This window comes from Mastacembelus armatus, chromosome 19, assembly GCF_900324485.2.
Source record: "Mastacembelus armatus chromosome 19, fMasArm1.2, whole genome shotgun sequence".
NCBI classification, from domain to species: domain Eukaryota; kingdom Metazoa; phylum Chordata; class Actinopteri; order Synbranchiformes; family Mastacembelidae; genus Mastacembelus; species Mastacembelus armatus.
Genome location: NC_046651.1, coordinates 16393326 through 16410985, shown reverse-complemented (window position 1 = coordinate 16410985; position 17660 = coordinate 16393326). Strand labels below are relative to the sequence as shown.

The 17660-nt window shown below is 42.8% G+C and overlaps 1 protein-coding gene across 8 annotated transcripts in view; it reads left to right on the top strand.

The window, feature by feature from the left end:
• tanc2b (tetratricopeptide repeat, ankyrin repeat and coiled-coil containing 2b) overlaps window positions 1–17660 on the top strand; it is a 115655-nt gene that overhangs the window by 93089 nt on the left and 4906 nt on the right. For all 8 annotated transcript variants that reach the window (XM_026314705.1, XM_026314703.1, XM_026314704.1 and 5 more), the window contains 19 exons: window positions 3662–3943; window positions 4104–4228; window positions 6163–6394; window positions 7616–7785; window positions 7940–8218; window positions 8583–8750; window positions 8985–9145; window positions 9745–9853; window positions 9953–10075; window positions 10277–10513; window positions 10668–10874; window positions 11831–11924; window positions 13095–13228; window positions 13347–13470; window positions 14070–14245; window positions 14400–14532; window positions 16758–16849; window positions 17102–17248; window positions 17441–17541. In XM_026314705.1, coding sequence (XP_026170490.1) covers window positions 3662–3943; window positions 4104–4228; window positions 6163–6394; window positions 7616–7785; window positions 7940–8218; window positions 8583–8750; window positions 8985–9145; window positions 9745–9853; window positions 9953–10075; window positions 10277–10513; window positions 10668–10874; window positions 11831–11924; window positions 13095–13228; window positions 13347–13470; window positions 14070–14245; window positions 14400–14532; window positions 16758–16849; window positions 17102–17248; window positions 17441–17541 — 3094 coding nt within the window. The remainder of the gene's footprint in view (window positions 1–3661; window positions 3944–4103; window positions 4229–6162; window positions 6395–7615; window positions 7786–7939; window positions 8219–8582; window positions 8751–8984; window positions 9146–9744; window positions 9854–9952; window positions 10076–10276; window positions 10514–10667; window positions 10875–11830; window positions 11925–13094; window positions 13229–13346; window positions 13471–14069; window positions 14246–14399; window positions 14533–16757; window positions 16850–17101; window positions 17249–17440; window positions 17542–17660) is intronic.

The window sequence follows — 17660 nt, the reverse complement described above, 5'->3', positions numbered from 1 at the left end:
ACAACAGTCTCAACTTTGAGATGTACCATGTAGTTGTGTGTTGGGGTCCTGTTGAGAGCTTTGCATCCCATAAATCATATTGTCATGTTGTTTTCTACCAGAACGTAAAATGCCAGCAAAGAAAGGCACATTCAGGTTTATTATGTTGCCTACTGGGCAAATTACATAAGATTAGATTTTTAAAAGCAGATATTATGTAAGATCCTGTTGGTGTTGTATATGCCAGCTGTAGCTCTACATTCACAGTTTGGAGAAATGACTGGAATTTTAACTATATGTTTAAAAAAAAAACGGACATTAGAAGAAAACAGTCCTTGGATAAACTCCCACATCAACCATAAGAATTCTTTTGACCTGAGATAACCCTTCCCCACAATCCCCAGACCCATCACTACAAGCAGACTGAGCATATAAACCACTTCACCACCTCCTCCGCCTCCACCCGTTATTTCCTCTTTTCCTCCACCTCTGTGCCAACTCTTGTCCTCCTCCCCCTTCCCCATGTCCCATCCTCTTCTCCTCTCCTCCTCTGCTTCTCATCCTCCTCCTCCCGTTCTTCCTCCTTCTCAAGGCTGTTCAGCCACCATGAGTCATCCTCACCTGGTGAATAATTAAAATGTCTGAGACTCTCGCTCCGTCTGGCCATGGAGGGTTGGTGGTAGAGGAGGGGTGGGAGTGTGTAGTGATACCTTGCTCAACAGCGCCTTAGGGGGAGTGTTATGGGCAGGATTATGAGTAACTGCCATCCAACCATCCCTCATGCACACATTTGTGTTCATCGTCCTAGAAACAACTCCCTCAGCCCCCATTCACAACATGGCTGCCTTGTTTTCCTAGAATACCTGACACAGTGGAGCAGGAGTGACTGTATGGCGTAACGTGCACAAAGTGGTGTAATCGTGCCTGTTTGTGTTTGGAGGTTGGTGCCCAAAGAGTGTGGAGGAGTGTTTAGTAATTCACGAGGACGGAAGGAGCTTTACGGGCACGTTTGACATCCAGTCATCCTAAAGATAACCGGATTAGCGCCACGTCAGACAGAGCAGCTGTGGGAATTTAGTCTCCGACTTCAGTGTCTTACCAAATTGTAAATGCATTGGGCAGTTTTTTCATTTTCCATCACCAGTGTTGCATCAGGTGGATTCTTTCACAACATGACACCCAGCCGGCCGAATATTACATCAGTTTGTGAATTAGAGACGGACGTATCAGAGTCTCTCTCTGATTTTGTGTATTTATGTGTGTGTTTGTTGAGGTAACACTAAAATAATCTATCCAGGGACAATAGATGAAAGGGCTTTTATTGCATCGGGCTGCAGCCGACACAGAGCTCAGTGCAGTGAAATGCAGGCTGCTTTTCACCTTCATACAGGTACATGTGTCTGTACTTTTTGCTGATTATATAATAGTATTTTCAGGATAATCATCACATTCCTTTTCTTTCTGAGAATATAATTAGCGTTCCTGGACAGAGTCATGCTAGCAACAGCGTTTTGTGTGCTAGTGCTGTGTGCTAAAAGAATACATTAAGGGCAGTATCAGCTCATTATATTATTTAGTCATGCACTTAAACAGCACAGTGGAGTCACTTACCGAAGACATACAGCTCTAATGCAGCTCCCCCTCCCTTCCTGTCCCTGGTATACTTTGGAGTACTATACCTGTGTATAGTAAATACATTTCTGCTGACACGTGAAAATTCTGCCCTCTCTCACCGTCTTATCCTACATGATACATATTTCCTACAGCTCTGACTCACACTGTACCTATTGCTTGTATGCTGCAGAGTGTGAAATGAACTACTGCACTGGCTACCATCTGACCAGCAGCTATTTCTCACTGCAGACTGTAAGAACCTGATCTGATTAAACCTCAGTAAAAAAAAAAAAAAAAAAAAAAACGAAGGCAAAGACTGAGGTGAAAATCCATTTTACAGTTTGTTTAAGGTTCGTTTTTCTAATAACTCCAAATGTGGGATGTGTCTGTGGCTGAGACTGATTACTTTATGTTAAGATGGGGCTCACTTTAGCAGCATGTAATATACACACAATGGAAAGTGGAGCTGAGGTTGAAGTCTTCCATCCCATGGTCGAATTACTGCTAGAACTGGATTCAATTACTTTTATGGGGATTGATTGATCTTGCCTGGCGCAATGGAACCAATTAGATTCTCCCAAAAGTGAAAACGTTGCCCAGCCTCCCCTCCAGACATGCTGAGGAATACACTCAATGTAATTCAAAGGATTTCAATTAGTAATCGACCCCGGTCTGGTGGTTCCCCATCTTTTGGACATCATGATGTGCTGATGCTATTGCTGCCTCCTGTTTTTTTTTATTTTTTTTTTTTTTTATTGAGCTACACCTTGCCCTGTGCTTTGACACATTGCACACTGCTGCCAGTATCCATTCCTGCCCTCACTGCCTTTTCTTTCTTCCCTCTCTCATTACTCTTTTCACTCTCTCTGTCTCTCTCTCTCTCTCTCTGTCTTTTGCTTGCTTTTTGTCTCAGCTTCTGCTAATAACACCCATGCCTGGCAATCCCAGTCACGTAAGTTACTTTAATTTTAATCTGTCACATCAGGCTGCACGTTCTGCTCACACTTGCCCTGCTTGCTGGCCACTGTTTTACAAGTCAAAGCGCTTTAGTCAAGTGGTGCACACATTGCCAGCAGAGTTGTATTATTCACATATTCTCTCGTAGATTCCAATTCAAGCGTAATTACAAGATGCTAATATAGCATTTAAGGAAATGACACACAGTTAGGAAAGAACATGTTTTTATTCTCCAAGCTCAGCTCAGTTTCAAAGACAAGACTCAGGAGATGACACCCAGGAGCAACACACTCTAAATTTTACACTGAATTTATCACACATCTTCAGAAGTTTATACCAGATTCATTTTACCCTCATTAGTCTTTAATGGTCCATATGTTTTGCTGAAAAGATGCCCAGCCTCTGGAGGACTTTAGTTTAATGACTCCCCCTAGTGAGGAAAGCTAACAGTTGGCAGTGGCTGTTAAAGCTGTCACTCCTTTGACTTTTTGCAAATGTCCTACCCGATTGTTTTGTTCTAAAATATGAGCTAGTAATCAAAGTAGAGGCATTTAAAGAAAATAATTTGAAAAACAACAGAAGCTTGGACTGTAAAAGTAGCCACACTTCATTAAGTTTTTATGCTTCCAGCATTGCATAAACTTTATTATTCCCACTTCATTGGCTTACAGTGAGATCATAGCGAGCACATTTCACTTTCCAAAACCAATCAAATTTAACAATTTATGCCAGGATCTTCAATATGTTTTTCAGGATGCTCCTTTCCAGTGGGATTTTTTCCCCAGTGATGTCCAAGTTTAATACAAAAGAAGATGATTATCATTGTTAATGCTTTCTTAGGTATTTTCTAGCTTAAAATCAAAAAACTACTTGTTAAACAATGATATATAAGGTTGCACGCATACTAATCATAGTTGCACACATATTTACCTTATTCATATACAGTATGTTTGTATGTTTGTCTGAAGTTTAGCAGGGTATAATTTTCACACACAGTACCTCACCTTATTTTAGGGGGAGAAATGGTGAAATTTTAATGGCAAAACAATCAATAAATGTGGCTTGTACCTGTAAAACTAGTAATCTGTGCTCTGTTTCCCTGACGTGGCAGTGCGCTTTGCACCCTATCGGCCTCAAGACATCGCCCTCAAACCTTTGCTGTTTGAGGTCCCCAGCATTACCATGGACTCTGTCTTCACGGGCCGAGAGTGGCTCTTCCAGGAGATCGATGCCCACCTCAACAGCCCCAACGCCAGCACCAACCGAGGCGTCGTGGTTGTAGGCAACATCGGCTTCGGCAAGACCGCGATCATCTCTCGCCTGGTGGCACTCAGCTGCCACGGCACCCGCATGAGACAGATTGCCTCAGACAGCCCTCAGGCCTCACCCAAACGTAGGCACCCACTCATTTTTACAGATGCTCCCCAAGTTTATTTTCTTCTTTCTATTGACTAGACAAAATGGCAAACTCTTTGAGTTCAGTAGTCTTTTCAAAATGTTGGACAGTCTTTGGCCTAGCTCCCAATGAGTGTGTTATGTTGCTTTGTGTCCAGATGGAGAAGGGCTCCCTCTCACCCAGCCTCAGCCCACGCATGGCACCCTGGGAGGAGGCAGCTGTCCCGGGACCCCGGAGATGAGGCGACGTCAGGAAGAAGCCATGAGGAGACTGGCGTCTCAGGTACCAGCTATACCTGTAACCCTGTATACACACATATAATCACAAATGTATTTAGATTTTAGTGCCTGATTTAGAGACTTCAGAAAGAGTGTAAGTGGCACGTTTGTCTCTGCGTACAGTCTGTTACAGGTGATTGGTGCTTTTATCTCCAGGCCTCTGATTGTCTTCTTTGACAAATGCAAATAATCTTTTTTTCATACATTTACTCCAAAAATAAGTGTGCTTGTAGGGATTTTAATGTGAAATTTCCAGCTCTCATTTGATTGCAACATTTTACAAGAAGATAAGTGCACAAGCCCAAGCCACTTAGAAACACTTCTACCTTGCCACACCTCCATTTCCCACTTTTGCTTTCACAGATGTGTGAATGAGAAAAAAAACAAAACACTACATTCAACTGCCAAATATTATGCCAAGACTCTTTTTTACATACTACTGAAGTGTCACTAGCACTGCATACATGATTACTAACAGGAAACATTGTGTTGTCCCTAAAATGATCAGTTATGTGACAGTAAATTCCATTGAATTTGTATTTCAGTGTAAAATATTCAGCCCTCAGTCAGTGTGTAATTGAGAAGTTCCAGGATCATTTTAAATGGCCCTTTTTATGTCTTAATTTTTCACTTAGGGACAGCGCGGCTGGTAGGATAGTTTTCCAAAACACAAGCACAGGCGCAGCTCAGGTTCTGTCAGGAATGATACCGTTTCAGCTTTTGAAGTAAAGTCAAACTTTCTTACCACCACTAAGGTATCATCAGCTCACACAGCATCAGCTCCTGAGGGGGTTGACTTCAAAACAGGTGGAGATAAGTTGGGATTTTGGTTTTACCTTTTTCACACATTAAAGGATTTTTGAAGCTTTTCTAGTGTTCGTTTTTTAATTAGTATTTGAGTATTTACTTTCTTTTTGTCTGCATGCAGTGTAAAGCTATATGACGTGTGAAATGGGCTTTTTTTTTTTTTTCCCTGCTCTTCTTCCTGCTGTTGCGCCTCGGTCCCCCTCCCCTGCCGCTTAGCCATCTGCATCCCCAGTCCCAGCCTGATGCATTATGCAGATGTGTTTAAAAAAGAAAAAACAACTTTGCCAGGGAGCCTTATGAAATATTTATACCTGCAGAAAGCCATTTCCCAGCCAGGCTATTAGATCTTGTTAACTCTGTGCATTAATAATTGAGCTCACTCCCTTTTTCACCCCTTTTGTTTTAAAGCCCTTTATTCCATTGTGACCAGAAATTAGCATTCCATTTTGATTAGTCTTTTTTTCATTCCCTTTTTGTCACTGCCCTCTGATCACTGCCACTGCCTCTGAAAATTCAAACTCTGTGATCTCTCAGTCCCCAGCAGCGTTTGGTCACACCTGCTGCTTCTTATTTGGTTGGCTAATCTCTCAGAAAATTCACTTGCCCTCTTCTATTTTCTAATGTCACTCCATGTCCATGCTAAGATAACTTTTATTTCATTTACTCATTTAATTATTCATTTGACCATGTTTCAAGTACATAGCTGTGAAATGTGACAGTTTAACACTTGACACCTTCCTGCCGTTGTCATCTAACACTTGAGCATGCATGAGCTAACTCTCGGCAGCCGGAAGTCATGAATCATTAATAACTAAAACCATACAGCGAAACAAGAATTATTATGTTTCATTATGCTGAAATCATCCACCGTGAAGTTTGTTCAATCCCAAAAGAGTTGTAGCTGTAGTTGATACTGGAGGAACAGGCTTTGTACTGACAGAGCCCTAAAAAATGTGTTGTTTCTAAAAGTCCTTCATCTGATGCGCAGAGTCTGTGACATTTATCTTCGCTCAGTTTTTCAGTCCCAAATATTGGTCTAGGTTAGGGTCACCAGAAAGTAATGGAAATGTTCATGGGCAAATTTCTTCAATAACCTTGAGCAATCTTCTCCTGACTCTCTGTCGCCCCCAGGTGGTGGCGTACCACTACTGCCAGGCAGATAATGCCTACACCTGCTTGGTGCCTGAGTTTGTGCACAACGTGGCAGCTCTGCTGTGCCGCTCCCCGCACCTCGTGGCCTACAGGGAGCAGCTGCTGAGGGAGCCGCACCTGCAGAGCATCCTGAGCCTGCGCTCCTGCGTCCAAGACCCTCTGGCCTCTTTCAGGAGGGGAGTCCTGGAGCCCCTGGATGCACTTTACAAAGGTGATAAGCCTGCAGTCGAAAATGTTAACTCCCAGGGGTTTCAGCAGTGGTGGACTATAACTTCATACCACTGTAACCTCTGTGCTTAAGTACAATTCGAGCTAAGGTTACTGTATACTGTACATCATGTCAGAGTAATTAAATTCACTACATTTATCTTAAGGCTGTAATTGCTAGTCCCTCATCAGAGGTTTTACATAACTACTGTAAAAGATTATAAACTGCACTATGTAAAGGTTCTCATTGTTCTAAAAAGTGTCTGGTCAGGGTTCCTTGTCATGTTTCAGATGTCTGGGTTGTAAAATGTTCTACCAAAGAGACATTTCCCACTGAACGTCTCAGATGGTTTCATTTATATAATTGTTTGAGGCCAAACACAGTAGAAATATCCAAGGTTAGAGAAATGAATCCAAATTAATGTATGAGAATTTTATTTAATTCTTCTTCCTCTCCCATTAATCATCTGACGACCCCTCAGACTTATCTTCTGACCTGAAACCACTAGATGAAACTACCTGACTATAAATAATGTAGTTATTAAAAGTAGCTCTCTTTTGATGCTTAAGTATTAATAATGTATTATATCAGTCACTTGCGGAATGAGTATTTTTACTTTTCATACACTCAGTACCTTTAAACAACAGGTATGCAGAGACTTTATTTTATAAACTGACTTTTCTACAAAAATGTGGCTTCTGCAGAGATTAAAAGTTAAAGCATGAAAAAACAGTATTTATCTCTTCCACAGCAACTGCATATACTAAATAACAGCAGTTTAATATCGAACCATTGACAGTTTACAACAGATGCTTCTTAAGACCTCACCATCCAATTCCTTGATGCATGACATTAGTTGCTTCTTGTGCACAATGTATTCAGTTTAATCAGGATCAGAGTTCATAATCTCATAATCTCTTTTTTCTCAAACCTCTTAACTTACTAAACAAAACTTGAGCTTCACAGATAATATTGTTCTAAGATTTCAATAGAGAAATTAGATGAGATGTCCCAAGCTTCTTATCAAATAAATGGTCCAGTTTTGACAATTAAAAAAATCTACACGTCCAAGCTATCAATTTAGCAAATGTGCTATGTGCTCTTTTTTGTTAATCTGATGTCAAGGATGATCATTAAAGACAGAGATCCTTTTTCATTACAGTCCATATTGTATATATCAACATGTTAAATTCTGTCTGTTTTTATGCTTCCTCTCTTTTTCAGAGAGGAAGATCAACTCTGAGGAAGACCTCATCATCCTCATTGATGGTCTGAATGAGGCAGAGTTCCACAAGCCAGACTATGGAGACACCATTGTGTCCTTTCTCACCAAAACCATCAACAAGTTCCCTCCCTGGCTCAAACTGGTGGTCACAGTCAGAACCACGTTACAGGTAGAAGATTGTAGTCAGTTTGGTTCTAGTGATGGCAGTAAATGGCAGTTTGCAGTCACTCTTCTGCTACGTCATAATCGAAGTCAAATCTTAGTACATAGGCTGTTGTCTCTGCGCTTAAACAAGCTCCTGAGTGAAATGTGTCTGACTTCAGGAGATCACCAACGCGTTGCCCTTCCACCACATCTCTCTGGACAGCCTGGAGGAGAATGATGGCATAGACCAGGACCTGCAGGGCTACATCCTGCACCGCATCCACAGCAGCCCGGAGATCCAAAACAACATCTCACTCAACGGCAAGATGGACAACACCACCTTTGGCAAGCTCAGTGCCCACCTTAAGGCCCTGAGCCAGGGGTCCTACCTGTACCTCAAACTCACCTTTGACCTCATCGAGAAGGGCTACCTTGTTCTCAAAAGCTCCAGCTATAAGGTGTGATCTTATTCCATACAGCGTCACTGTAAAACGCCTGCTGTCAGCTAAATACCTGCACTTTGACATGTTTTGTGTAAAAGTAATTTTATAACATCTTGTTTTTGACAGAATCAAATTCTGGTGTGCATTTCATAATGAAATGTTTTATCTCACAACTTTGGTTTCATTTAATTATATGTATTCAGAACTGCTTCCAGACTCCATAAAAATATGAACTGATAAATTCACAGACTCCTTTCAGTAGAAGGAATATGAGGAATAGCTGATGTGCTATACAAAAACAATGCATTATTCATATTGTGTAAAGCTGATCCAGAGGCAATCGGCATAACAGTGTAGATTCTTTTCTCTTCTTCCTCAGGTGGTTCCAGTCAACCTGGCAGAGGTGTACCTGCTGCAGTGCAACATGCGCTTCCCCACACAGTCGTCGTTTGAGCGGGCACTTCCTCTGCTCAATGTGGCCGTGGCCTCGCTCCATCCGCTGACCGATGAGCAGATATATCAGGCCATCAACGCTGGCTCACTGCAGGTAGTGTTACTGTACAAGACTTAAGACCTTGAGACCTTTTAATACCTCAAGCTCTTTTTTCAGTGGAATGAGCAACATTGACTTGATTTGCTTGTTTTTGTTTTAACTGTTTTAACTTTGATTCCATGCAAACAAACCTGGTATATATCTGCATGTCCCAGCCTGAACAATGTATCAGCTTTAGGAAAACAATAGTTAGTGTCCAAAATAACACGGAGACACTGTCTGTGCCAGGGCACATTGGACTGGGAGGATTTCCAGCAGCGTGTGGACAACCTGTCAGTCTTCCTGGTGAAGAGGAGAGACGGTACCAGGATGTTTGTTCACCCTTCCTTCAGGGAGTGGTTGATCTGGAGAGAAGAAGGAGAAAAGACAAAGTTCCTCTGTGATCCGAGGTGAGGACGTGCAAGAGAAATGGTGGATTGAATAAGATGAGCTGCTCTTTCTCTGTGATTCTGAATGTGATCGTGTAGAAATCGTTTGCCCTGACACTTTTAATTAAAGGTCTTGGGACAATAGCAGTTCTGGAGTGTTTGGCTTCAAGAGGTCAAATTATTCTCCCTGGGAAAAGAACATTGGGGTGTGATATATCTCAATATATCTCATGATACTGAATGTAATACAAAAATATATAATACAATAAACCACTGTATTATTGAATTAATATGTTCAATGAAATTGAGTTAAATTACTTTCTACTTAATGCCCATCAAATTTACTGTTCACTGTTTATTTAAAAAATGTGACATTAAGTAATTCCACAGACAGTTGGTAATGTACTGTATACTTCAGTTGTGTATGTATAAATAGAGCTCGGTTTTCGCAGGTACACCATGTTTATCTGGCTGAGGAGGTGTTATATTTTCAGCTGGAACATTTTATTTGCTTTATTATAATTAAGACCAGTTCCACCAACTGTGCAGATGATAACTAAATGTAATGAGTTGATGACTCAGCCTCAAGTATTGGAAGATTTTGTCTGTCGTCTCTGCAGGAGCGGGCACACCCTACTGGCCTTCTGGTTCTCTCGGCAGGAGAACAAGCTGAACAGACAGCAGACTATTGAGCTGGGCCATCACATCCTCAAAGCACATATCTTCAAGGTATACCAGTATTTGTGTCCGCACACACATCTACGCCCCCACACAGCTGTGGTCTGGCTCCAAAGTAATGAATATTTACACTGTATCTCTCTGTTCAAGGGTCTCAGCAAGAAAGTTGGGGTTTCCTCATCAATCTTGCAAGGCCTGTGGGTATCCTACAGCACAGAGGGCCTCTCAGCAGCACTTTCTTCACTCCGAAACCTCTACACTCCAAACATCAAGGTACAGGCTCTAACACAGCAGACAGGAGTCATGCACACAGAATAGTTCTACATGTTCTGGGTATGAAATCAAGGCTGCCTCTTTAAATGTGAAAATGGAAAATGGATGTCACTCTCTTAGATAGCTTCAGCAACCAAGAGCATCGCTGTATTGACTTTTATGTATTCATATTTTATTTGTTTATTTTGTGTCGGAGTCTAGGTGAGTCGGCTACTGATGCTGGGCGGTGCCAACGTGAACTACCGTACGGAGGTGCTGAACAACGCCCCTATCCTCTGTGTCCACTCCCATTTGGGCTACATGGACATGGTGGCTCTGCTGCTCGAGTTTGGCGCCTCTGTCGACGCCCCATCTGAAAGTGGCCTCACGCCACTGGGCTACGCCGCTGCTGGGGGACACATGGCCATCGTAACTGCACTGTGTCGCAGGAGAGCAAAGGTATGGAAAGAGGAGTGTGTGAAGAGACTTTCTTTTCTTGGTGTGTGATCAAGACTACTGACATAGAGATAAGGCAGATGTCTTGACTATAGGAGATCAATTATAACCTTACCTGCTGTTTGTGATACTAATCAGATCCACATCCCATTAACAGGTGGACCATCTGGATAAGAACGGCCAGTGTGCTCTGGTTCACGCAGCCCTAAGGGGCCACATGGAAGTGGTGAAGTTCCTCATCCAATGTGACTGGGGAATGGGGACACAGCAACAGTCACCACAGACCCAACAACAGGCAGCGTTCACAAAGAGCCACGCGGTCCAGCAGGCCCTCATCGCTGCGGCCAGCATGGGGTACACAGAGGTACAGCAGGGACGAGCAGACGGGCGGGTGAAAGTGGTGTTATCGTTCTGATTATCATCCTCGGGTGTGATGTTAGAAATTCTTCAGCCCAAATTAGGAACTTGATTAAGGGCTTAACGATTAAGGGATTGAGATGATCTCCTCTAAGTACTCCTCATTGGAAAAGTTGTTTCATGGAGTCCCTCTGTTTCAAATTTCTAATTTTGTTGAGGTGGATTTTCAGGAGTTTGAGGATGCAGTAATAATATAAAATGCTGTGACTTCATGCTATATCATTCAGTAGTTTCCTGCACCCAATTCACACTGAGAAATAATTTGTCATTGGAGCGCACAATGCAATATGTCATGTGCCATTTTTAATACCAGAACAGTTGCAAGATATTATCCTAGAGTCCTGTTCATATGGTCAAAGAGGGAACAGATGCACTTAGAGTAAGACAGAACTAAAACAGTGACAGATGTTAACTATGATGATAATTAATGTGTAAGCTGAAGGAAAGCAAACCAAAAGTGATGCACAACCACAGACTGGTCTTCATCTCCTCCTCTACTTTAAACAGTGTGGATGTTATAAAATGTTCAGCTTATTGCAGAGAAGCATGACATACATTCCACTGTTGTATTTTATGTTTTATGTTTATTATATATGTTGCTTCATGTTTATTTTCCAAAACACTTTTTTTGATTATGAATAAGAGAAATATTAAAGGAGGCAAGGAAACATAAAGCATGGTGCAAGAGAAATGAAGTTAGGAGACAAACTGTCCAGGAAATGTAATATGGTCTGGTGTTCAGTTTAGTTGCTGCTATAGTCAGTCAGATTACAATATTTTGAAGAGGAAAGTAATTTGCAATAGCAAATGATGTTGTTTTATGACATTTATTTGTATTGTGTATTTTATATTAGATTCGTAAAGGTAAATGTGGACATTAATCTTGAATCTTTGCGCCATCAGATCGTGTCCTACCTGCTGGACCTGCCAGAGAAAGATGAAGAGGAGGTGGAGAGGGCGCAGATCAATAACTTTGACACCCTATGGGGGGAGACGGGTAGGAATACTAACAATGGGCGGACATTACAACTATAAAACACTGACAACACAGCTTTATGTTTGTTCTGGTCAAATGCAAAAATACTCTGTAGTTATTCTTGAGACAAACAATTCACATTTATTTAAGTGTGTGTGGAGTGTTTGTTGAGAGGGTTTTTCGGTGTGGCACTGAGAGGCGGAGCGCTGCAGTGCGGATATGAGACACTGTTCTTGTGTGTCTGCTGCTGGTGCTGCTGCTGCGTCAGATGCTGATGGCAGTGCAGTGGTGTCACTGGAGCAGAGACAGGGCTGGGCTCGCACACAGGGGGGGAGGGGGGAGGATGGGTGTGCTCCAGGGTGCTCAGAAATGACTAGTGTGATTGCACTGTGGCAGGGTGTTGAGAAATGTAATGTGTTTTTGTAACCTAAAGCTATGAAACCTCCTTGTGAGCCTTATTCCCCTGCTGCAGTGTTGGACAAGCTGCTTCTCACTGTCAGGTGAAGAAGGGACTCGTACTCAGTCAGTCATAGTTTTATTGTCTGTAATGGATCAGAAGAAGAACAGTTGCTCCCACTGTTACTGCATAGGTCAACTGAAAATATATCATTCTTTATAACAGCCTAAGGGAATACATATATACTGTACATCAGCATGTGGCTGACCAGGGTCACTTTGTCAGAACTGCTTCCATTCTGATTGCAAGAAATTAATTCACTTTGTTGAAATTAGTCCAATTAGCAAAAATGAACACAGCAGTGTTGTGGTTTTACAGATTTTAATGTTCAGGATTCGTTATAATCAGTATTTTTAGGGATAATGTGAAAAGAGCTGCTCGTAGTGATCAACCTACAGAGACTTTCCACCTGAATCAGCGGCTCCCCTCAGTTTTATGGAGCTGTGTAGTGAGTTTCAGCTGTCTGGCCATAACATCTGTTCTGGTTCACTCTCAGTGCTCTTACAATCGTTTAGTAAGTAACAATATGTTAATGTTTTGTTTACAGCTTGGTTCCACTGCCCCCAAGTGGTCATAAAAGTCAGTTATTGCAGTTCTAGGTTTTACTTAATGGTCAACATTAGATACTAGGACTGGGTAAAAGACAGCAGTAATTGGTTAGGGTTAGGTTTAAGGTTACGTTGAGGTAAAGTTAACCGGATCTCTTTCCTCATTGTCTGTGTGTGTTTGTCTAGCTCTGACTGCAGCCTCTGGTCGGGGGAAGCTGGAGGTTTGTCGTCTGTTGCTGGAGCAGGGCGCGGCCGTGGCCCAGCCCAACAGACGAGGCATCGTCCCACTGTTCAGCGCCGTCCGACAGGGACACTGGCAGGTTAGAGGCCACCCGATCCCTACCTTCTAATAATAGCCATGTCTTCATCTCTCAAACAGCAACACAGACATCCAGTTCCTGTTACACAATGACATGGGGCTATATTTCTGTATTGTAGATCGTGGACCTCCTCCTAACACATGGCGCGGACGTCAACCTGGCTGACAAACAGGGTCGTACTCCTCTGATGATGGCTGCCTCAGAGGGGCACCTGGGAACTGTTGAGTTTGTACTGACTCAAGGTATGTTAGGATATCTCGGTTAAAAACCAAACTCGAGTTCATTTTGTGCTTGGAACATTTTTGCATGCCCTAAAATAAAGACTGTACAAAACATCTCAGTAAGTTTGTAGCTTACAAAAGAAATATGTGCAACCATGTGTCTTGAGCTTTCAGATTCAGGGCCTAAAAATAATGTAAGGAATACATTACATATACACAACAAAATGACTGTGGATGGTCATTTTAAAGCACAGGTGTCCCTGCTCTTGGATTGGATGGACACAACTGATCCAGGTAATCAACAGTGTACCCACTGTTGATTACCTGGATCAGTTGTGTCAGTTGTGGATCAGGGATAGTTGGAAAACAAGCAGGACAGTGGCCCTCGAGGACTGGAGTTTGACACCCGTGCTTTAAAGGACAGACTGGGATTTATGCAGGAAACTATGTGTTTCTTTGTTAAACATCTCTTCCTACCTCCAATCTCCAATTACCATAACATCACATTTGTCAAGTCAACTGAGCCATGAGTCATAAATTGACAAACCTGGCAACCCCAGATGTAAAAAGGAATTCTGAGTTAAAAACTCCTGGTTGTCTCCCTGCTGACTTTTTCCCAGGAGCCTCTCTGTCTCTGATGGATAAGGAGGGTCTGACCGCTCTGAGCTGGGCATGTCTGAAAGGTCATTTACCTGTTGTCCGCTGCCTGGTGGAGAACGGAGCTGCCACTGACCATGCGGACAAGAACGGACGCACGCCCCTTGACCTGGCAGCCTTCTACGGTGACTCTGAAGTGGTGAGTGGCCCTCCATGAAAAAGGGCAGGATCTTGAACCTCCACACTTGTATGATACCAGTTGAAATGTGTTCCTAGCACAAAAACAGTCCCACTTTAAACTTTAAAAGTTCCCCATCTACAGCTGTTCTCACCACATTTCTTTGTCTCCTCAGGTCCAGTTTTTGGTTGACCATGGGGCCATGATAGAGCATGTAGACTACAGCGGGATGCGTCCTCTTGACAGGGCTGTGGGCTGCAGAAACACATCGGTGGTGGTCGCCCTGCTCAAGAAAGGAGCCAAGATAGGTAAGGGCAGGTGGGCAGACTAACGCCTACCTTTTAGCACACAAAGGACCTTGCGTAAATGCAGCATCCTCGTCCTGTAGTCCCATAATAAAAGGTCATTTGCCAGCCGTGAAATGAGATACAGTTTGAAATTGTATTTGAATAAAAAGGTCATGCGTTGAGTTTCAAGCATGAGCTGCATGAAAGACTATGAAGGGAGAATCCAAAGATTTCAGTACACACCTCCTGCTGGTCATTGTGGGGCACTGTAGCATTTTACTGCAATAAGCCATGGATTCAGGTTTGTGTCTCCATGAAGCTTAAATCACCTCCTGCTACTGTATGTCATCCGCCCCCACAGTGCCACACCATGCCGTTTCTCCTCAGCTGCTTATGGCTCTGACGTGTGGGTCTTTTTATTGTATTACTGTTGCTGCTGTGTTGTTTTGCTTTTTCTGTCATGTTCCCTCTGTGCCTCTGTTTGTCTCTATCGCTCACACTATCTCTGTTCTCCGTTTCTCTCTCAATCACATCCTTTTCTCTCTATTCCTTTGCGGTTGCTCAGACAGGTTGTTATTAGCGCTTGCGGTGTTTCTCTTCTGTATCTATGTTTTTTTTCTTTTGCTAAAGCACTTATCTCCACTTCTCACTGCTGCTTTTTTGTGTTCCTTTTCTCACTTCTCCTCCTCCACCACCACCACTGCCATTACCTTTCTCTTTCACCCTCCTGCTGTTTCTATCTCTTGCATTCCTCTCGTTCTTACACACTCCCACAAACCTGTTTTCTCTGGCAATTCTGCCACCCTCCCTGCTATTCCCTTCCACTTCCACTCCTTTCCCTTGCTCATGACCTCCCGCCTCCTCCTTTCCCACCTCTTGCCCCTATCCCCTGCCTCTTTCTCCGGCCCCAGGATGTCAGACGCTGCCCAGTCGGCCCCGAGGTAAAGCCAAGGCTGTCGACTTCTCACCCCACCAGGCATTTTGACAGCTCTATCTCCTCTCTCTGTGTTGTCTGTGTCGTCCTAAGTGTCGGCAGGCGAGCTTAGCTACCAAAACCTTCTCAAACTGACAAATAATAACATGCAAAGGTATTAGCACTGACAGTGATGCAGTCGGGATTGCCTAGAGGTAGATGCTAATGTCCAAGTGGTTAATGACAGCATGCCCGGCCTCCAGCCTGTGACATCGTATTGAAGTGTTGACCTTCCATCCCACAGATGCATGACGGAACCGTTCAGTAACACTTACGTGGTCATGATTTAGCAGGAATGCATGTATTTGTAATTTCTCTGTCCCACCGCCACCACAGACTGAAGTGATGAACCACTGTACTGTGCATTGTTCATCTTCCAAACATTTCCTCGGTGTCAGCTAGGACAGTCAGCACCATTCCTGCCCTCACCACCACTGCCACCACCAGCTCAGAGGACAGCTAACGCCTGCAGAAGTGTTGTATCCCTCCTGCTTGCCTTGTTTGTTTATTGTACCTGCCCTGTGTCTCCTTGTGCAAGATCCCTCCCTTCTCATCTCTGTGATGTGTGTACATGTCAAGGACTGCTGTTAACGCTGATAAACAAAAGACACATCAGTTTCAGTCAAGGGATTGCGTTTGATTTTGATATAAAAAAGGAGGGGTCAAGTGTCCTGCTTTTTTAATACACAACTCCCTTTTTTTGTTTTGGGGGAGATTAGTCTTCCCTGGTTTTTTTCTGTTGTTCTTAATCACATTCTTGATTTAGTCACTAGTGCTAAGATTTACTATACTTGGCAAGACAGAAAATGTATGTCCTTAGAAAGACATGATAGTGTGAATTTATTTGTACTGTAGATCTAACAATAGTGTTGCTTGGGCCAAAATGTATTTGCAAATAAGTCCTATAGTTAGTTTTATTCAGTTGTATGAGAAAATGTGCTTATTCTCCAGTCCAGTTAGACCAGCTGTCACTCAGTAGTGACAATCATATGACACTTAGTAGGATTTAATTATTAGCACATAGTATTTGACCCAGGTCTGCTGTCTCATAGTGAGGTCCATGTTCTCGAGGTGCACATTGTTGTAATTCTTTCTCTGCAGTGGATTGCCTGTCTTTCTCCTCCATTCCCCATTTTGGCTGTTGTCCTCATCCCTTTTATTATTATTGTTGTGTGTACTGTGACTCCCAGTTACTCATTTCTTCCTCCTCTTCTGCTTTTGACTGTGTCTTTCTCACTGTTTTCTTCCATCTGCTCCTTCCTGTGTTACCCAGGTCCAGCCACATGGGCCATGGCCACCTCCAAACCCGACATCATGATCATCTTACTCAGCAAACTCATCGAGGAGGGGGACAGCTTCTACAAGGTGACAGTATATGGCCTGTACTCCGCAACTCAGCTTGTATTGTCTGATTAAAAGAGCAATCTGTCATAGGAAAAATATCCTTTAAATATTCGAATACATATTTTGACTGATCTGTTAATGTTGGGAGAAATGTGATCCAGCATGAAAACAGCATTGTCTGAGAATAACCTCAGTCTGAGAACAGTGATGAATGTCTGAAGATTTCAGATCAGCTTTGTATTTTAGGATAACCTGGTGTTTTTTGTCAAACAGAAGGGGAAGGTGAAGGAGGCAGCGCAGCGTTATCAGTATGCCCTCAAAAAGTTTCCACGTGAAGGCTTCAGCGAGGACCTCAAGACATTCAGGGAACTCAAAGTATCACTTTTCCTCAATCTGTCCCGATGTCGGAGGAAAATGAATGTGAGTTGACTGTGGACTTTGGTTCAAATCCTAGGGATTTAGTAAGCGGATTTACTTTAGATTAACGTTGGACCACTTTTGAGACATTTTATAGCATGAAATGACCAAAACAAAACTGTATTAATATCTGAAAGTAATGAAGATGTATCTTAGCGTAGTTTAACAGTACACTCCCTTGCTCAATCTCTCCAGGACTTTGGGATGGCTGAGGAATTTGCTACCAAGGCACTTGAACTGAAACCTAAGTCTTACGAGGCATATTATGCCAGGGCACGTGCCAAACGTAGCAGCAGGTACACTCCTTTTATCCTTCACACATTATTGTCTATAGCTACCTACTTGTCTTGGTTCTACACTCTGACTGCAGTATGATCTTGCAGACAGTGTTGGATGTTTGATTTGCAAGGTGTTT